Here is a 16,686-nt window from a genome sequence, read left to right on the forward strand (position 1 = left end):
CTGTTCAGGTTTTCAGTTTTTATTCAGCTGTTTGGAACATAATAAGACAGATACAGGAAAAGAACCTGCTCTGATTTAAAATGCTGGGTAATTTCGGTGTATAACTGGAAACATAAGGACTTAAGTGTTTAGGCAGCAAGATTATGTTATTTACTCTTGAAACTACTGATCATATATCACAAACATCAAGCAAAGCCTATACTGTAGGATGCTTCTTTGCTTGTTAACGCTGTTTTAGAGAAGATGGGTTGAAGTGCTTCTAGATCCTGGTACAGTCTTTAAAATGTAGGTGTTCCTCAGGGAGCAGTCCTCGGTTCCCTTATGTTTAAAATGTGTCATCCAAATGCAATGACCACATTAACAATACATCTCTCAAAATTTCTAAAGATTTTTAAAATCCTGGGTGTCTTAAACCTTACTGTCGTGCAAAAGTGATAATAAAATCAGCATTGTTTCATCTTATAAACACAGCCAAAGAAACTTGAAAACTAAGTTTTAGAAAAACCTACATCACCCCCGCTCCTAAATCTTTACACTCACTGCCAGTAAGCTATAGGATTTAAAGTCTTGTAGCATTTCTTTACATGGAGCTGGCCCTAAATATATTTTTGATAGGTCTGAGCAACACAAGCCTACTACACACCTTACATCATTCAGTACTGAACTGGTAGTGGTTGTAAAATCAAAGCAAGGTGAAGTAACCTTTAGTCCAGTCCACACACACATACATAAAATCAGGCTTGGCTTGAGGTATGCACACATTACTTCCTGCAAGTATTCTGCAATTTGGCTCAAATTACGTTATACTTTTTAACATTCTAGCAACATGCACTCTTTCAGTTTGTGGCCAGATTTTATACTGGTTCATCTGCATGTTCACAGGACAGGCTGAATCTTCTCCTATCAATATTTCTCGTCGCTGTCATTCAGGGAACCGTTGCACCTTGTGCTTTCACGGTTTTCACAGTGATCTACAACCAATGCCTTCGCCTGGCAATAACACATAAGGGGCACCAACACATCTAGCCCACTCTGAGAGGAAAACAAGATATCACTGCCAAAGGGCTGAGTGATGGCTCTATTAAACACCCTCTTTTTCTTTTCCTCTCCCTGCCTCTCTATCAGCATCACAAGCAAACAAACTTTTGTACCATAAACACAAACAGTCTGCTAATATAACATTAGCTCTAAGGCATCTTTAAAGGACACCTGTTAATGTTTCAATTTAACACGCCATCTCCTCATATGCAAAATTACAAGCAATGTGTGGTCTCTTCTGTCAGTTCAATATATTCCTCGCTTTTGCTATCTAAAGAAAATGAGGGGGAGAAGCCGCTCGCTGACTGGACTAATTCGGTAAATCTTTTGGGTGGTAGACTGTTTCCCAAAGAGAAAGATGACAGCTGTGATTCAGAAAGACAAGCTGGTGTTTGCCAAATTCTCCTCTACATTCAGCACACTCAAATGTCCCATCGCTCTCCTGTATCCATGTCAAACATCAGCTGAAGCTATGGAAAACTGACATCTTGACACACAAACTGCTGAAGATCATGTAGGTACTCTGACTGTGCCAGCACAAACACAGGGCTCCAACAACATGTCCTCTTCCTGCTGTTTCTTGTTTTATGCCTATCAAATTCTTGGCACCTGATCAAGATGCCTCTAGGACAGCTCCCTTTGAAAGGTTTTCTGGGTGAGCCAAACTGGGAAAGACCCAAGAGCTCACTGGAGAGCTTTTGTATCTTGTCTGGCCTGTCAATGCCTTGGGATCCCACAGGAGGAGCTGTAACATGTTGCTGGGAAAAAGGACATCTGAAATACCTTCCATAGCCTGCTGCCACGGTGACCTGACTTCGATAAATTGATGAAAATGGATGGATGGAAATTTATCAAATTCAGACATTATATGGACTTCCACCCCAACCTTAGAGTTCAGACTACAGATCATGACCCAGATGTTACGTGTGCACTTCTTCTGCTGTTTTCCCTGCCAGTAGCCTCTTGTGTCTCTATGCCAAACCTTTAAACTTCTCCTCGCCCTACAGTTACCTTGATATCCCCACCACCTGCATCACTTGACCTTCCAGCCTCCCTTCACATCTGGTGCTCATTCCTTTATCATCAGTTTAAATATATCAGTTTTTTTTCCAGATAGTCTTCAGTAGGCTTATAGCATCCCACAGAGCTAGGCTAGTTTGTGCCCGCTTTATTGTGACCTTTGCCTGAATCTGATATTTGTTTGTCTGGTCTTTGTCTGTGTTGTCTGCTTCTACCTGCATGCTACTGACATTGGCCGATTTAAGCAGAGCCTTTTTGACCTTTACTTACTTAGTCTTCTGTTTTGGCTCCCGGGGATTCACTGATGCAATAACCCATGTCTCTATATCAAAATATCACGAAAGAGGAGAAACTATACTGTTTTTGGTCACAGCTTTCATAGCGAGCTATCAATATGGAAACGAAAAGTTAACAACAAGACCTCTTCTCACCCAGCATCTAGTGCAAAAAGGCTTACCATGATCCACATTGCCTTTATAGATATTTTCCCCAATGTCACACAAAATCACACAACCCACATTCCACACAAAGCCTGTGAATGGCTCACAAATGGCATGTATATTCCATTTCCTGGCAGAACTGATTGCAGAAGGATCCTCTTTGTTAAGGAGCCAATTGCCTTCAGAACCTAAAGCCCTGCTCTTAACAGGAAGTGGTTGTAACACTTTATGAACACAGACCCAACACAAAAAATTTGTTTTTTTTTTAAGTCTTGATCTTAACGCAAGTCTATGACACAATTAGGAGGAATGGCACAAAATTTCTCCTCATTATTGAGCTGAAGCTTCTTGCTGTATAGGTGGCTTTATAATGTACTGTTTTCCAGGATGTGCTGTGTGTGATTGCTCAGTTTTTTTCAAAAAAGAAAAAGTTTGAGTGTTATTTGTTAAGTCAGATGGGCTTATAATTTTTATGTAATGCATTTTTTGTTTTTTCTCTCTGCATCAAAATAAAACTACAATAAAAGTTAGAGATTCTTAATTTTATTGTAAATGATCAAACATTCAAACTTGACAATCTGCAGTAAATATTTTCTTCTGGGTTAACTGATCATTGCTGTCTTTGCAGTATGGTTTTGGGCACCACTGATATAAGAATTTAAAGACTGATATCAACAATTGTGATGATTTTAAAAATCTGACATTCTTATATGTTGGTCATTTAATTATTGTTTTGTTTTTCAGACACACAAAACATTAATGTCTACTTGTTTAGTTACTTGTTTATACTCGTGTCTGCTTGGATCAGCTGGTTGTTAAGTCTGTGGCGTAACAAACATGCATGTTGCCAACAGGGAAATTGCAAAGTGCAGCATCAGCACTCATAACATGGTTGAGGGGAGTATTCCATACCTCTTCTTTACTTTACTTTTTATTTATTGGCTGTTGTAAATACTGATACCAATAGCTAATATAGCCCGTTAATTTTGGTCACCCTGAAAAGCTGCTTGCTGCAACAAGCACTTTTTATTCCTGCTGTAGTGAGAGGAACTGAATATACAGCAAGGCATGAAGTGCCACATAGACGGGTTTGATAATTTCTGTTCCTTCATTCACACAAAGCATGCTTACTTCAGTTTGAAAGAGTCATAATGGGTGAAAAAGAACTTACATTTGCGGTTTCTGTCACCACATCACCACTCTCTACACTTTGAAGCTTTTTTTTAAATGCACATTTACTCACTTGTGTCCCTTTTGTGGCTCCTGGGTCTCTTGTCTCATGCATAATGTTCACTGTAGCGAATTGAATTAGATTGCTTTCTGTCACAGAGGCACATGTGTGACCTCTGATTTCAAACTTCCAACAGGTGTAAGGCACCAAAAACAATTCTCCAGCATATACCATTCAGTACAGAGATTATAAGCACGACAACAGTGCAAAGACGAGAAAAATGTGTTTGACTGTGTGGGCGTTTGCAGGAAACAAAGGGAGAAAAACAAAGAAAGGAGGAGAATGTATGGCTTTAATAAAATGCAACATTCCCTTAATGTGTTGTCCAATATTCGAAGCCTGAAACATTTTACAGCACGTCTCATGTTTTGTATTATTCTTACATATGAGTAACTGGACCTCATTTAATGTTCTGTAGATGGAGCATTGGTAACATAATTACAACTAAAACATATCTTGCATCTCCAGTTCTCTTTTAATTAGCCTGGGAAACCAAATAAATGACACAACAAACTGGAGAGAAACACAGGAAATGGTATTAACTCACACGAGAGGTTTCAGGATAAAAATAAGTAGAAGCAGCTGTATGTACACGGGTTAACAAAAAAACATACTAATTAATTCTAAATTTGTTGATTAAGGGTCAGTGGCATAATTATTTGTTAATTATTTCACCGTGCTGCCATTTCAGTCACAGTTTGAAAAAAGAAGGTGCAAAGTTTCTTGGTGAACCAGAGACACATTTGTGGATTTGCTGCTATTTGCCTTTGTGTAAACACTGACTTTCAGGCTAATGTGTCTTTGTAAATACATGAATAAATACAGCTTGGCAATGGTCAACGCTGCATTAATTATATATGCCCAGTGTGAGGTGTCTTCATAGGCACTATTGACGCAAATCGGTGCAGCAGATGGATGGTCTAGTTTGAGGATCAGAGGTGAAGCTAGCAGAGGAGATGGGGGTGGAAGGAGATTGGTGAAGCAGATGATAGGTGGGTGTTGAAGATCGTGAGAAGCACTGGGGGAGCATCTGCTGAGATCACCGAGTGTACAGGAGGAAGACAAAAAAAAAATGTTTAGCATTTTCAGGAAATGCACATAAGCCATGAGTCTGAACTAAAATGCGCTAGTTTTATGCTCCTCAGCCAACTATAGCTGACTGCATAATTGCAACCTTTGCAGTTATGACTCTTTACTGTTATTGACACCCCCCCCACTCCCACTCAAGATTTTTGAATGACAAGTATGCCACAGGAGAAAGATAGATATGGAACAATAGGATTTCTTGATCTCCTGGTACAATGGCAAATGAGGCGCAGAACATGTGAAATTTTGATTATGTTTAGTATCTGTGATTCAACCACATCAAAACCCATCAGCCTCTAGCAAGAGGTGTCCTGCTGACAAGATGACAGGTAATGAACTGTTAAACTCAATGTGTTATGCGCGCCAGCAGGATGCACACAAATACTATGCCCCAAAACAGACTCCACTATGCACAACCCATTGATAGCTTTGGCAATAACTTGCCAAACTAAAGTTTGATTAACAACGCTGGTCCACAGATAATAGATGGATTTTATACCATTATTTTAAGTCACACTTCTGTTTCCTCCCTACAGTTTTTCTCCTCCCTATCCCCAGGCAAGTCTCACAGTGACTTCAGTCAGACTGCAGTAATGCCCGGAGCGCTAAATCTACTCTCCAACTTGTAATTTCTTTGCACTGTGAGTCACACAAGCAATATGTTTCTGCTCTGCCTCTCAGAGTCTTAAAACCAGCATGGCCTCAGCCGAAAGAGATGCCAGAGCGCTTTGTTCAAATATTGATGCAAACCTCTCATCTGTCATCTTAGGACACAACGCTCTCACACATACACGCACTCAGATAATGTGCTCTGTGCAACTGAAGCACTGACAAAGACACGCATGCCAGATGTTGTCCAATCAAAACAACAACAGACAAATGTTGACTCTTTACTGTTATTGACTACTTTAGCCTCTGAAGACCACTTCTTTTTACTTCTTTTAGGTGCTAGTATTCCTGAGCTCATTCAATTCACATTTACATGAACAAAGCAAGAGAAAATGTGCTTGTTCCTCTTTATCAGCAATACCCTGCTTCACATGGGAGCTGCTCAGTATGACCAAACTCTTATCTTTTGGACAACAGCCCAACTGTAGCAGTAGGGGGTTGGACGCCTGGATGGTGAAAAATAAAGGAGGGAGAAAGCACTACTCATCCCAATGAAGATTTTTCCCACATATGTTAGTGAGTGACTGGTCAGGTGTTAGCACTGGTGCACTTGAGTTTAATGACTTTAAACAACAAGCTCACAAGTTAGAATTTACTTTCTATCCTGACAGGCTCAAATATGATAGTGCTGAAGGTGCTACAGTGTCTTTTAACTTGACACGTCAAATCTTATTGGGCAATAAAGAAGTCCTTGCTCCAAAATCAACACCTTCAAAGTTGACTGAAACTTGCAGCTGCCCACATCAAAAAGCTAAACGCTTTCTAGAGAAAAGTTTTATGGTTTTATGGTCAGACGAGACAAAAACTAGGCTAACTGGTCCCAGTGATAAGAGGTACACCGTAAAAATCCTAAAAAAACACTAATATTCTGGCAGCCGGGGCGCCAAAATAATACCAGAAAATAACAGAAAATAACTTTCTCATGAAAATACGGTTAGTAATGACAATATAGTTTGTTGCCCTAATTTTACATGGGATTGTGCCTTTTTCAAGTGCTTTTAAACATTAAATTAGGAACATTTTAATGTGATTAAACAATGAAATTACCTATAAACAAGGTCAATGACTGCGGTAATAGGAATAATAATAATAATCCACTTTATAATTCCCCTCTGGACATCACCAGTCGGTGGTAGGTGAAGTGTCTTGCCCAAGGACACAACGACTGAGACTGTCCGAGCTCGAAACGGCAACCTTCTGATTACAAGGCGAACTGCCAACTCTTGAGCCACGATCGCCCTAAATAACAATAATAATAATTATTATTTGATGTAAAAGTTTATAAGAATCATTTTATATATTTTTTCCATAGCATTACATTTGAATTTAACAGTTCAATCTTTCAAATAACGGACAGATATTTGTGAAATTATGATACATTTGTGAATGTATTTTAACAATCTAAATATGCATATGTACAGACAGATACATTTAACAAACAAAACAATTATGTTTTATTACATTTACAGTGATTTTACGTTAATTTACATTTGAAATGTATAATCAGTCTATTTATGTGAATTTAATGATATTCTACAAGAACAGTACAAAACTGTAAAATACACAGTAAAATACTTTTATATTACATTTTTTTACAGTGTATGTTAGGAGTATTAACGAACACAAAACACTGTACAAGATGTCAAGCATGGTGTTGGTGGCATCATGCTCTGGACCTGTTTTGCTGCCAGTGGTCCTAGCACACTGCACAAAGTGGACTGAATTATGAGGATGGAGGACTGCTTCCAAATTCTTTGTATTCACCTCAAATCAACAGCTAGATGGTGTCTATGTCTATTTCCCCCGTCTATGTTCTCACTTTATTTTGGCACTCCTTCGCCTCCTGTGCTTTGTATTTAGTTTTATTTCCTGCTTGACTCGTTACCTAGATTCTGTTCATGTCCTGTAGCTGTGTTCACTTCCTCTAATTCCCCTCTTGTGTATATATAGTTGTGTATTCCCCCCAGTCGTTCTCACAGCATCCTGTTTTTGCTGCTTGTGTCTTCCTTGCCTGAACTATAAGATCACTGCAAGGACCTTGTTATTTGGAGTTTGGACTTTTCTACCAGCTTAAATAAAGATGCACTTTCAGTTTATTCTCCTGCCTTAAGAGTCTGCATTTGGGTCCTCCTCCTGCAAACCCATGACACTTTTGAGTGTGTTTGGTTTAGAGAAAATCTAAAATAAATTCACACCTGTGCACACAATTATTGTTTTTTAAATTTATGAAAGTTAATAAAGTTTGCCAGAATATTAATATCTAGATGGGAGGCATTTCAAAGCAGCTTCAGGAAATTTGGTACGTTTGTGTAGAAACTGTGGCCTGCTTTTTGCTGTTATGATTTCTTAATACCTTCAGACATATAATGTTTTTCTAAAGCACCACAGGAATAGTTTGTTGTCAAAACAAAACTATGTGCACTTCAACATAACAAAGCAGTGCATGTGTGCGTACAGTTGCAGTTTTGCATGAATGTGTGTCACCTACAAACACCCAGGTGGTATATGTGTCTTCATTGCTATTGTGACAGCTTGCCAGGCTGATTTTGGCAGGTGGGAGATAGTGCTTCCCTCAGCTCTCCCGATAATCAAAGAGTAAACAGGCTGAAGCAAAAGTGGGTTACCTGGATGTCAAACTGACAGAAAAAGTCTCCAATCTCCATCCCATCAACAATTTCTGTATAAGATTTTGCTTTTATACAGATTAATATAGGAAGGGGGGACAAACCTATCCAAATAAATGCCACACACATTCTCATATGCCTTTCATCAAGGATCCCACTAGAAGGCTTTTTATTCCACCAAAGAAATGAGAAGTGTAAACTAAAAATATAACAAATAAGCTCCAGACTTGTATCTGCACAGAGTGCAGGGATAATCCTAGAAAATCGAGTCAGAGTTGTGACTTGACTTTTTAAAACTTCTAATGACCAGGTCTCAGTGATGGACAGTTCCAATTTACTCATTATGGTGTCTTGATATGTGAGCATTTTAATTTAATATTTTGTTGGACTCAAGTATTTCACTTTAAATTTGCTCACCAAACAACAAACAAACCTCTGTCCTAGAAACTGTGACATAATCACTGGCATCATGTCCAACTAATATCACGCACACATATGGACACTGTTCTCTTGGGAACCAGATGAGAGGCAGCCAATCAGAAGTCTTTTAACATGGGGATCCTTCCAGATACAGGAACTTTCGTTTTCCTTTTCTGGATGGAGGATGAACTGATGGGCTGAGCTTAGAAGCCAGCATCAGGTAAAAATGGATCTTTATTTTATTTAATTTTTTAAAAATTATGAATCATACACATGGAAATGAGCACAAGAGGTAAATTATACATCCCATTTATTTCCATTGTATGGAATAGATTATTCGAAGTAAGAGTTGCAATGAACGAGTAATTGCTTTGATACAATTCTTGCTCAACAGTAGCAAGCTACTAATGCATTTTTATTCAGCAAATAAATTCTCATGCAGTATTCCCATTTTCTACCTACAGTAGGAGGAAGGGAGAGAAACTAAAGTGAGGTGTTACATGAAAAGTTGCAATCAACAAGCTGCAAAGCCAAGATGACCAACTGTTCTCTGTTGTGTGGAAAATTACTTGCACTGTGTGCGAGATCAGCAAGCCTTTGCTCATAGCATGAGCTTTTGTAATGCCTATTCTTCTACAGCCGCACACCTGATTTAATTAACTGCACCTCTGGAGGAAATATATGAAGGCCTCCAGATTACTAGATGACTTGGATGTCTTAGTTTCACAAGACAAATCAAGTCACTTTTGAGAAATGACAAATGGAGATATGGAGTGTCTTTATTAAAATGTTGTGTGCAGCACTATTATTACATCATCTATCAGAGCTCAGGTTCCGCTTTTGCATTGGTGTCGTTTAGAATCCAAGCCTCCACTGACTGACAGCAATAGCAGACAAAAGAAGATAATTGCTTACTTACTTTTTCCCTTATGGCCTCTGATCCATTTTGTGTTTTCTGACAGGGAAGAGACGGCGACATAATTAAAGGCATTGTGTGGCATATACAATCTCGTCTGCATTCATACCAGCAACCTGACAGCTCACTCTATTGTGAGTGTACTTCGTAAGAGGGCGCGATAAATAAGTCAAACCCCAGCTACTGACCCGCTCATGCTCTTTTTCACACATTTTTTTGTTCATGTCTTCCTGAGAGCTTTAATGCTGACCACAAATGAGAGTGGTGGTACTTCAATAAATTATTGCCATGTGGCCACATGTGAGCCAAGGCTAAGAATTGTTTTCTTCCATTTTAAATGTTTGAGACTGGAAAAATTACACTCAGATTTTTTTAAAAGTTATTTGCTGCACTTATTTCTTATTATCATTGATTAGCCTGTCATAAAGTACAAGGTGGTTAATGGACCGCAGCTTTTTAAAAGCTTTTCTTCTTCTTTCTGTGTGGTTCTAAATAGGGTCATTTCAAATGTCATTGTATTAAAGTAATGACGATTATAACCTAACATTTATTTACTTTGTCAGCCTGCTTACATTTGTCAGTTGCTACTTAACAAAAATTAATGTTTTGGACTCTAAATTAGTTTTAAAGATTTGGGGCATAAAATTCTGACTTCATTTAGCATTAATTAAGTAATAAATCATTACAGTTCATCCTGACAGAAACATGAAAAACTGCACCAAACTGCACCATATTGATCTCCACTATGTGACAGGACTTACAAATCGTTACACATAATCAATATCTTAAATTAAAACACTTCTATTGGATTGGTAATAGTATTTTTTTCATTTTATTGTTAGATTTTATCATTTGAAGCTACAGTCTGTCAGTGAAATACTGGTACTGGTGCCTGGTTTGCAACTAAAAGACTTACAGTAGAATTTTTTAAGTCAAAACAATACCAAAATGGGATCCTTTAGTACTGTAATATATTACTTCAAGATGTATCTCAGGAAAAACAGTCTTCCTGTCATTTTGATTATCAGCCTGGATCATTCAGTGAAATTTACTTCTTTTTACTTTTCCTGCTGGAGAATTGAGTCATACCCACAGCCCATAACTGCTTACTTTTGGTGTTAATCCCAAATATATGGCAATATAGACAAATAAAAGGTAAAAGAATCTATGACAACAGTAGAGAGCTGACCCAAGAAACCCAAAGTAGTCTGATTTCTTCATATTTAAAATTTATAACAATCAAACATCTGTACAGTGCTTTTCCATGTCAGCCAGAGTCTTTGCTTATATCAAAAGGAAAGATCTCTGATGGCCCCTTAAAAATTTAAGAAAGGAAGTAATGTTATCCTGCAACCCTTCTCTTACCAAGCGTTGTTCTCTCACCTTCTCTCTGATTTTCTTTTGTGAGCATAGACCAGTGGTTCAAAGCACTGCATTGGAGTCCATTCTGGCCTGCATTTTATGTCCCAGTGGAGGCCTTCAAACATTACTTTTAACTACCCCAGTAATGCAGTCTGTGTGGATGGCAAATATGTGATTCAGCCAAAAAGCTCTTCAGTAAATGGCATTCATGTGATCAAGGTAACATGAATAATAAACAAGGGAAATTCAACAAGGGATGTTTTCAAATCATATAGTATACAGACAGCTGTCAGGCATGTTATCTACTGATTTTTTTAATACGACAAGTCACATTCAGATGCACAAAAAATATCATAAACCAGGATTTATTTCATTTTTGAAAACCAAAGCAGCTGAAAAGGCCTGCTTCATTGTGTAACACATGCCAAATGGACTATTTCCTGCTTTGCTTCCAAGTAACTTAAGGACCTCAGTGTAATATGCCAAAGACTCCTAATGAATTTTTAAAGAAACAGAGAAAAAGTTGAAAAAACCCCAACAAGAACTGAAATCTTTTAAGGCTGAATACCCAAATTTGTCAAGCTTAGCTGGACATGGCAAAAGTATGTCAACATAATCTCTTTGCTGTTTTCACACAAATGATGCTTCACTTCGAATAACCAACCAAATGAGCAAGTGAGCAAGGGAGCAGGGCACGCTCAGCACCTTGTGGCATATCCTCTGCACATAGTGTCCCAGATTCCACCTTATGCAACCTGATTATCTGTGCACACCATACAAATACGCATGACAAACAAAAAATAAGAACGCACATTCATTGCTCAGTGTCTCAGGTATTGCAGGCTACCTCGCTGAGCACGAACTATACACTGGGCTTGCTATCTCAGCATAACAATGTGTGAGATTCACAAAAGGGAATGCTGAGTAAAGCCAGCTGAAATTCTAAAGCGGCCATAAGGAGGTTGCTGCGCCATCAGCTGTCCAGATGAATATTGTGAAAATAACATCTACCACTACCTTAGGCAGAAGGGTATCTCTTATTTAGACTTTAATTAACAGGTTATGGCAACTATAAACCCACTGCAACAACCAACCGTCAGCGGCAGTAAGGTTCTGATACATTGATAACTAGTAGCTTTTAGCCTTCAGTCAAAATCACTGCATCTTGGTTTCTTTATCACACACACATAAAGGCCTCATTAAGGAATCTGTTACAACCTAGTATCTCGCCAAAGCATGCAGTAGAGAAATAACTATTGAATGGTTATTAACCCATTACTTTTAAAGGGTACTGTCTCTATTTACAAATGTTGTCGAGATAACCAAACAAAAAAACAAAATGAAAAAAAGATGCCTCGATTCTATTTTTCTCTTTTCTTTCATTAATTGCAGTGTTTTTACTGTGCATGTTCAAACTGAGACGATGATGACAGTAATGTCTACGGAGCTCTGAGCACCCTGTATGAACTACTGGCAATTTAGAACAGCTCATTGTGGATGCAGCTACAGGCTAAAGTTTGGAGTTTTGGTCATTGTTTGCCTAAAACTGGTGACAAAGCAGTTTTCTGTTGCCTGTTAATCATTTTTCACCTGACTCAAAGCCAGTGTCAGAAAAAAGCACTCCAAGAAAAACCACTTTGGATTTCTCTTTGATTTCTTGGAGGAAACTTGGTGACATGTGTGTTACACACTTCGGCTTGATACTGTGCTGTCAGCTGTGTTGCCTTTGGGCAAAACAAAAGGCAAAAGGCTCCCAGTTGCTCTGGTATTCTGGTCAGTGGACAGCAGGAAAAAAACTGGGGTTGAATCTACTGGTCAGCTCCCTCATGTGTTTGTAGCTATATGAATACAAGCAGTTTTGCTGAAGGTGCAACTGTGTACCGTTCCCCTTATAAATCATGTGTAAGCAATGCTTAAATAATGCCATATAAGCATGCAAATCTTTGCTGATCGCAGGCAACACCCAATTTAGAATTGAGAAACAAATAACTTGCAAACAGGGATTTCTTATAGATGCCGGGAAATGCTGGTTTTGGTCATGCATCTAATGTTGCAGTTATATAACTCTACACTATCTGACTACTGAGGAATGGTTTTGTTTGCTTACAAGTTTGATGAGAAATGCTCTGAGGATACTGAGCAGATCAATAAGCAATCATGATTAAATGTGGCAGTCATTATCTACATGAAAATAGAAGCCTGTTATGACCATAGCACTAAAATTAATATTGTTTTGATTGTCCCAGACAATTCATTTAATGGGATCCCAGAGTGCAGCGATGGCATTCATAACAACAGTGAGGTCACGGGGGGTCAAGGTGAGGCTGCCACTTAATCTTAAAAACATGCGAGAGGTCCACGGTGTGTCGACCTGTGAGGTTCCTGCTTATGCAGCTTGTCAAGTGTGTGTCTGCACGCCTACTTGCATGTGCACCAGTGCATAATGTGCAGGCAGAGAGGAGAGGTGAAGAAGAACCGATGCCTGGTTTATTGAGCGGAGTGACTGGGGCAGAACGCATGTGCGCATGTTCAAGTATTTTCCAAAACTACATAAGTCAGCAAAAGTGTCCACAGTTGACACATTTCTCCATTAATGAATGTGTTCACCAAATACCCAGGATTACAACTAATCCTGAACATCGACCGATCCCACAATGCAATGTGAGCAGACTAAATGTCAAAATGTGATCATTTACATTTAATGCTATTCGTGAACAACTTCTCTTTAAATGAAAGATTACTTTGTGACATTTGAACGCCTATACTGGAGGCTGCAGAGGGTCAGCAAAAATCAAAGAAGCAGTGCCATGTAGCACAGAAACCATGGATGGTTGTGGGATCAATATCAATTTCCCTCTGCTATACATAAACAGACCACAGGATAGTCCTCATGCTTTATTAGAATCCATCAAACTTATTCAAAACACACATGCTTCACGGTTAGCACACCATTTAGAATATTCATTAGATAACCTCTTTTAAGCCCAATCAATAGTTTTAGAGCCAGAGGGATCTCTGTAGATATCTGAGTCAAAATCCATTGGATACGCAAGATCCAATTGCATAAGCTTTGTGACTTCTCCAACCCCGGTATAAATCGATAGAGCGGCCCCTCTAGTGGATTTAGCTGCTTGTTAGCAGGCCTGAAACAACTGTCTTACCCTGTGTCTTGTGATGTTCTACCCCCATTGTTTTTCGGCCAGTGTTTCAGCCTGCTTCTAGCTTCATTGTGCTCTTATCAGTGCTGTGTGCTCAGGTGAGTGAACAGAGGCCCACATCCACTTAGGCTTTTCAATCTCTCTGTAACGCGGTCAAATCAGGAGAGTGCACAAGATTAAATCGATGCCTGGCCAGTTGACTGCTTGACGCAGCATTCTCTTCCAGACCATTTCCCTGGCCATGCCATCTATCACTCACATCCCAAACAGGCCTCCTCTTTTGTCTCCATTCTCCTCTCTGCCTTAATGCTGTCACGCCATCCACAACTTCAACTGGTCCCAGGAGATGCAGCACACTCACTGTCATAGAGTTCATAATATCTGTATATCAAATGATTCCTTTGCTGATGGTGGTAGAGAGATGACAAACAGGCGACACAGCACCACAGTCTGTGCTGGATGAAAAAAAAAAAAAAATCGAATTTACAGTTTGCCCCAGAGGTCAGGCCTTCAGGTCAGGTCCAAACATCTATCAGCAAAATCAGCTTTAGGGCTCCAGCAATCCACTTACCAACTCCACCTTCTGCTTGCTGGACTGCCAGTTTAGTGACTAAATTGTTCTGGAGTTGAAACAGACAGGACACATGGCAGATCTTCAGAAGTTCAAAATGTGCAGCAGTGAAAGGAAGACCCCAACGAGATGGGGTGAGATGATCAAAATTAGTTTCACTACACGAAACTGGTTTTGCTCTTTTTTTTTGGTGAAAATTTTAATATCTCCTAAAGTAGTTTGATCGAAACCTTGTTAGGGAGAGAGCAGGTGTCATGTTGCAAGTGTCACACTAGTGTGTGTCTGTGTGTGCATGTGTCTATGCAGACACAGTGTAACTGTAACTGATTTACCTTGATTTTTTCAAAGTAAAAAGCGTGAAAAGAAATGAGATTAACAAAAACAAAACAACTTAAAATGTATTAACATAGCATGCAAAATGTCCCTGAGGTGATGCATTGTGATTAAAAGCTGTTTTTTTTGTGTTGGTTTATGATGTAGAAAACATCACGGGCCATCAACGGGCAAAAATTGGAACAAAGATTGACCACAGGCTGCGGTCACTTAAACTTTTGTTCACATTGTTGTGAAAGTTGGATGTGTTTTATGGCTGAGAACATTATATTAGTTTAGCTACTGATGGGACATGAATGAGACTTCTGTAGCAATAACAGAGAGTTTTCATGCATGGTGTGTGTTCTTTTAAAATTAAGCAGCTATCCTGCTTAATTTTCTGCTCTTGTACTTTGCATGAAATTTAAGCATGTAGCAGAGAAAGATGCATGCACTTCTGGGGGAATATTAACCATACTGTTTAAAAGAGAACTCTTGATGACTGATTGGTTTCTTAGCTCACCTACATGTACTTTTATATTCTCTCTGGTCTGTCTGCTGTTGAAAGCCTACAAGTGTCAGCAAGTCTAATCCTCCTAACAAGGATTCTCAGTTTATTAATGTCCAAAAGATGAATCGCAGCTTCTTTGAAAAGATCTAAGAGTCATGTACCTTCCTTGTCAGTGAACACAGCACCCCTGTTGCAGTAGCAGAGTAATTGCCAAAGCTGAGGTTTCAATGTTGGTGAAAATTGCTCTTGTTTTTGCTGTTGGCCATTTCTTTCTAATGGGAATCAATTGAACAGCTGCTTAATGGGTTGTTCCTGAAATCCTGATATCAGCAAGTGAGGAATGCTGACTGTTTAAAAGAGTACTGAAATTATTTGAAAAAGTCTTAGAGACCTGTAGCAGCTTTTCAAATTCACAGTAGTATCAGTAAACACATGTTGGAGACACTTCAGGAAACTATTTGTGTTTTCACAGATGCACAACAGCCCTGAACGTTTACAATTTACCCTTTAGAGAAGCATGCAAGACCAAAACTGGACATTATCCGGTCTTTAACTCTTTAACTCCCTAGTTCAACATCTGTCTGATGTCACATTGCAGTGTCACACGAACTAACATTTAGGTGCATACACAGAAATACACACAAAAATTGGCTGCAGTGTGTGCTGCCTCCTGCATGCCAAGTACGACATCATCAGCATAAATATTTCTCTCACCCCTTGTGTGGACATTACCCTCACAACCAATTACACTATAATGACAGCCAATCTCAGTTTATACTGAGGCACTAAGGTGTCATTTATCACAAGAGTGTTATGTGTGGGTCACTGTACAATAATAAGAAAATATCCATCAGCACATTCAGTGAATGCTACCCGCAAAACAGATTTTCTACAGTTCTTATTAACAAATAACAACATCTGGCAATGACAGCAGCACAACACACACACACACACACACACACACACACACACACACACACACACACACCATACTGCAACAAACAAAGTAGGAACATGTCATATCCCCATGTTTCCCCCAATACAGCAATTAGAAACTCTGAGCTGAGTGTCACTTCAGCTGCCTTACTGACCCTTCTTTGGCTCCCGTTCACCACCTGCTCACACTCCTCTGCAATAGCTTCATTAGTGTAACCTTACCAATGATGGTAGGTGTGTCTGAGCCTGCACTGTACTGATGTGCAGATGGTGTCATCTGTTACATGCAGTGGCAGTTTAGATATAATTAATCTGCAAGAGGTCGATTTGCATGGCATGAGTTGTCTAAAGCATTTCTGGTTTTGTAGACACATAGGCATGATCTAGTCAGC

General features: G+C 39.1%; 2 protein-coding genes across 7 annotated transcripts in view; both read right to left on the minus strand.

The window, feature by feature from the left end:
- Nucleotides 1-16,686, minus strand: part of LOC309711500 (uncharacterized protein) — a 208,297-nt gene that overhangs the window by 119,042 nt on the left and 72,569 nt on the right. The window lies entirely within an intron of this gene.
- The window catches only part of LOC309711492 (netrin receptor UNC5D-like), a 197,632-nt gene that overhangs the window by 74,519 nt on the left and 106,427 nt on the right, over nt 1-16,686 (minus strand). For 3 of the 4 annotated variants that reach the window (XR_014277986.1, XR_014277987.1, XM_082541868.1), the window contains exon 2: nt 9,448-9,483. The exons of the other annotated variant lie outside the window; for it this stretch is intronic. Coding sequence is in view for 1 of the 3 variants with exons in the window: in XM_082541868.1 (XP_082397994.1) it covers nt 9,448-9,483 (36 nt within the window). In the remaining 2 variants the exon portion in view is untranslated. The remainder of the gene's footprint in view (nt 1-9,447; nt 9,484-16,686) is intronic. 4 annotated transcript variants of the gene reach the window in all.

Source organism: Aulonocara stuartgranti (genome assembly GCF_965226115.1).
Source record: "Aulonocara stuartgranti genome assembly, chromosome: 7".
NCBI lineage: Eukaryota > Metazoa > Chordata > Actinopteri > Cichliformes > Cichlidae > Aulonocara > Aulonocara stuartgranti.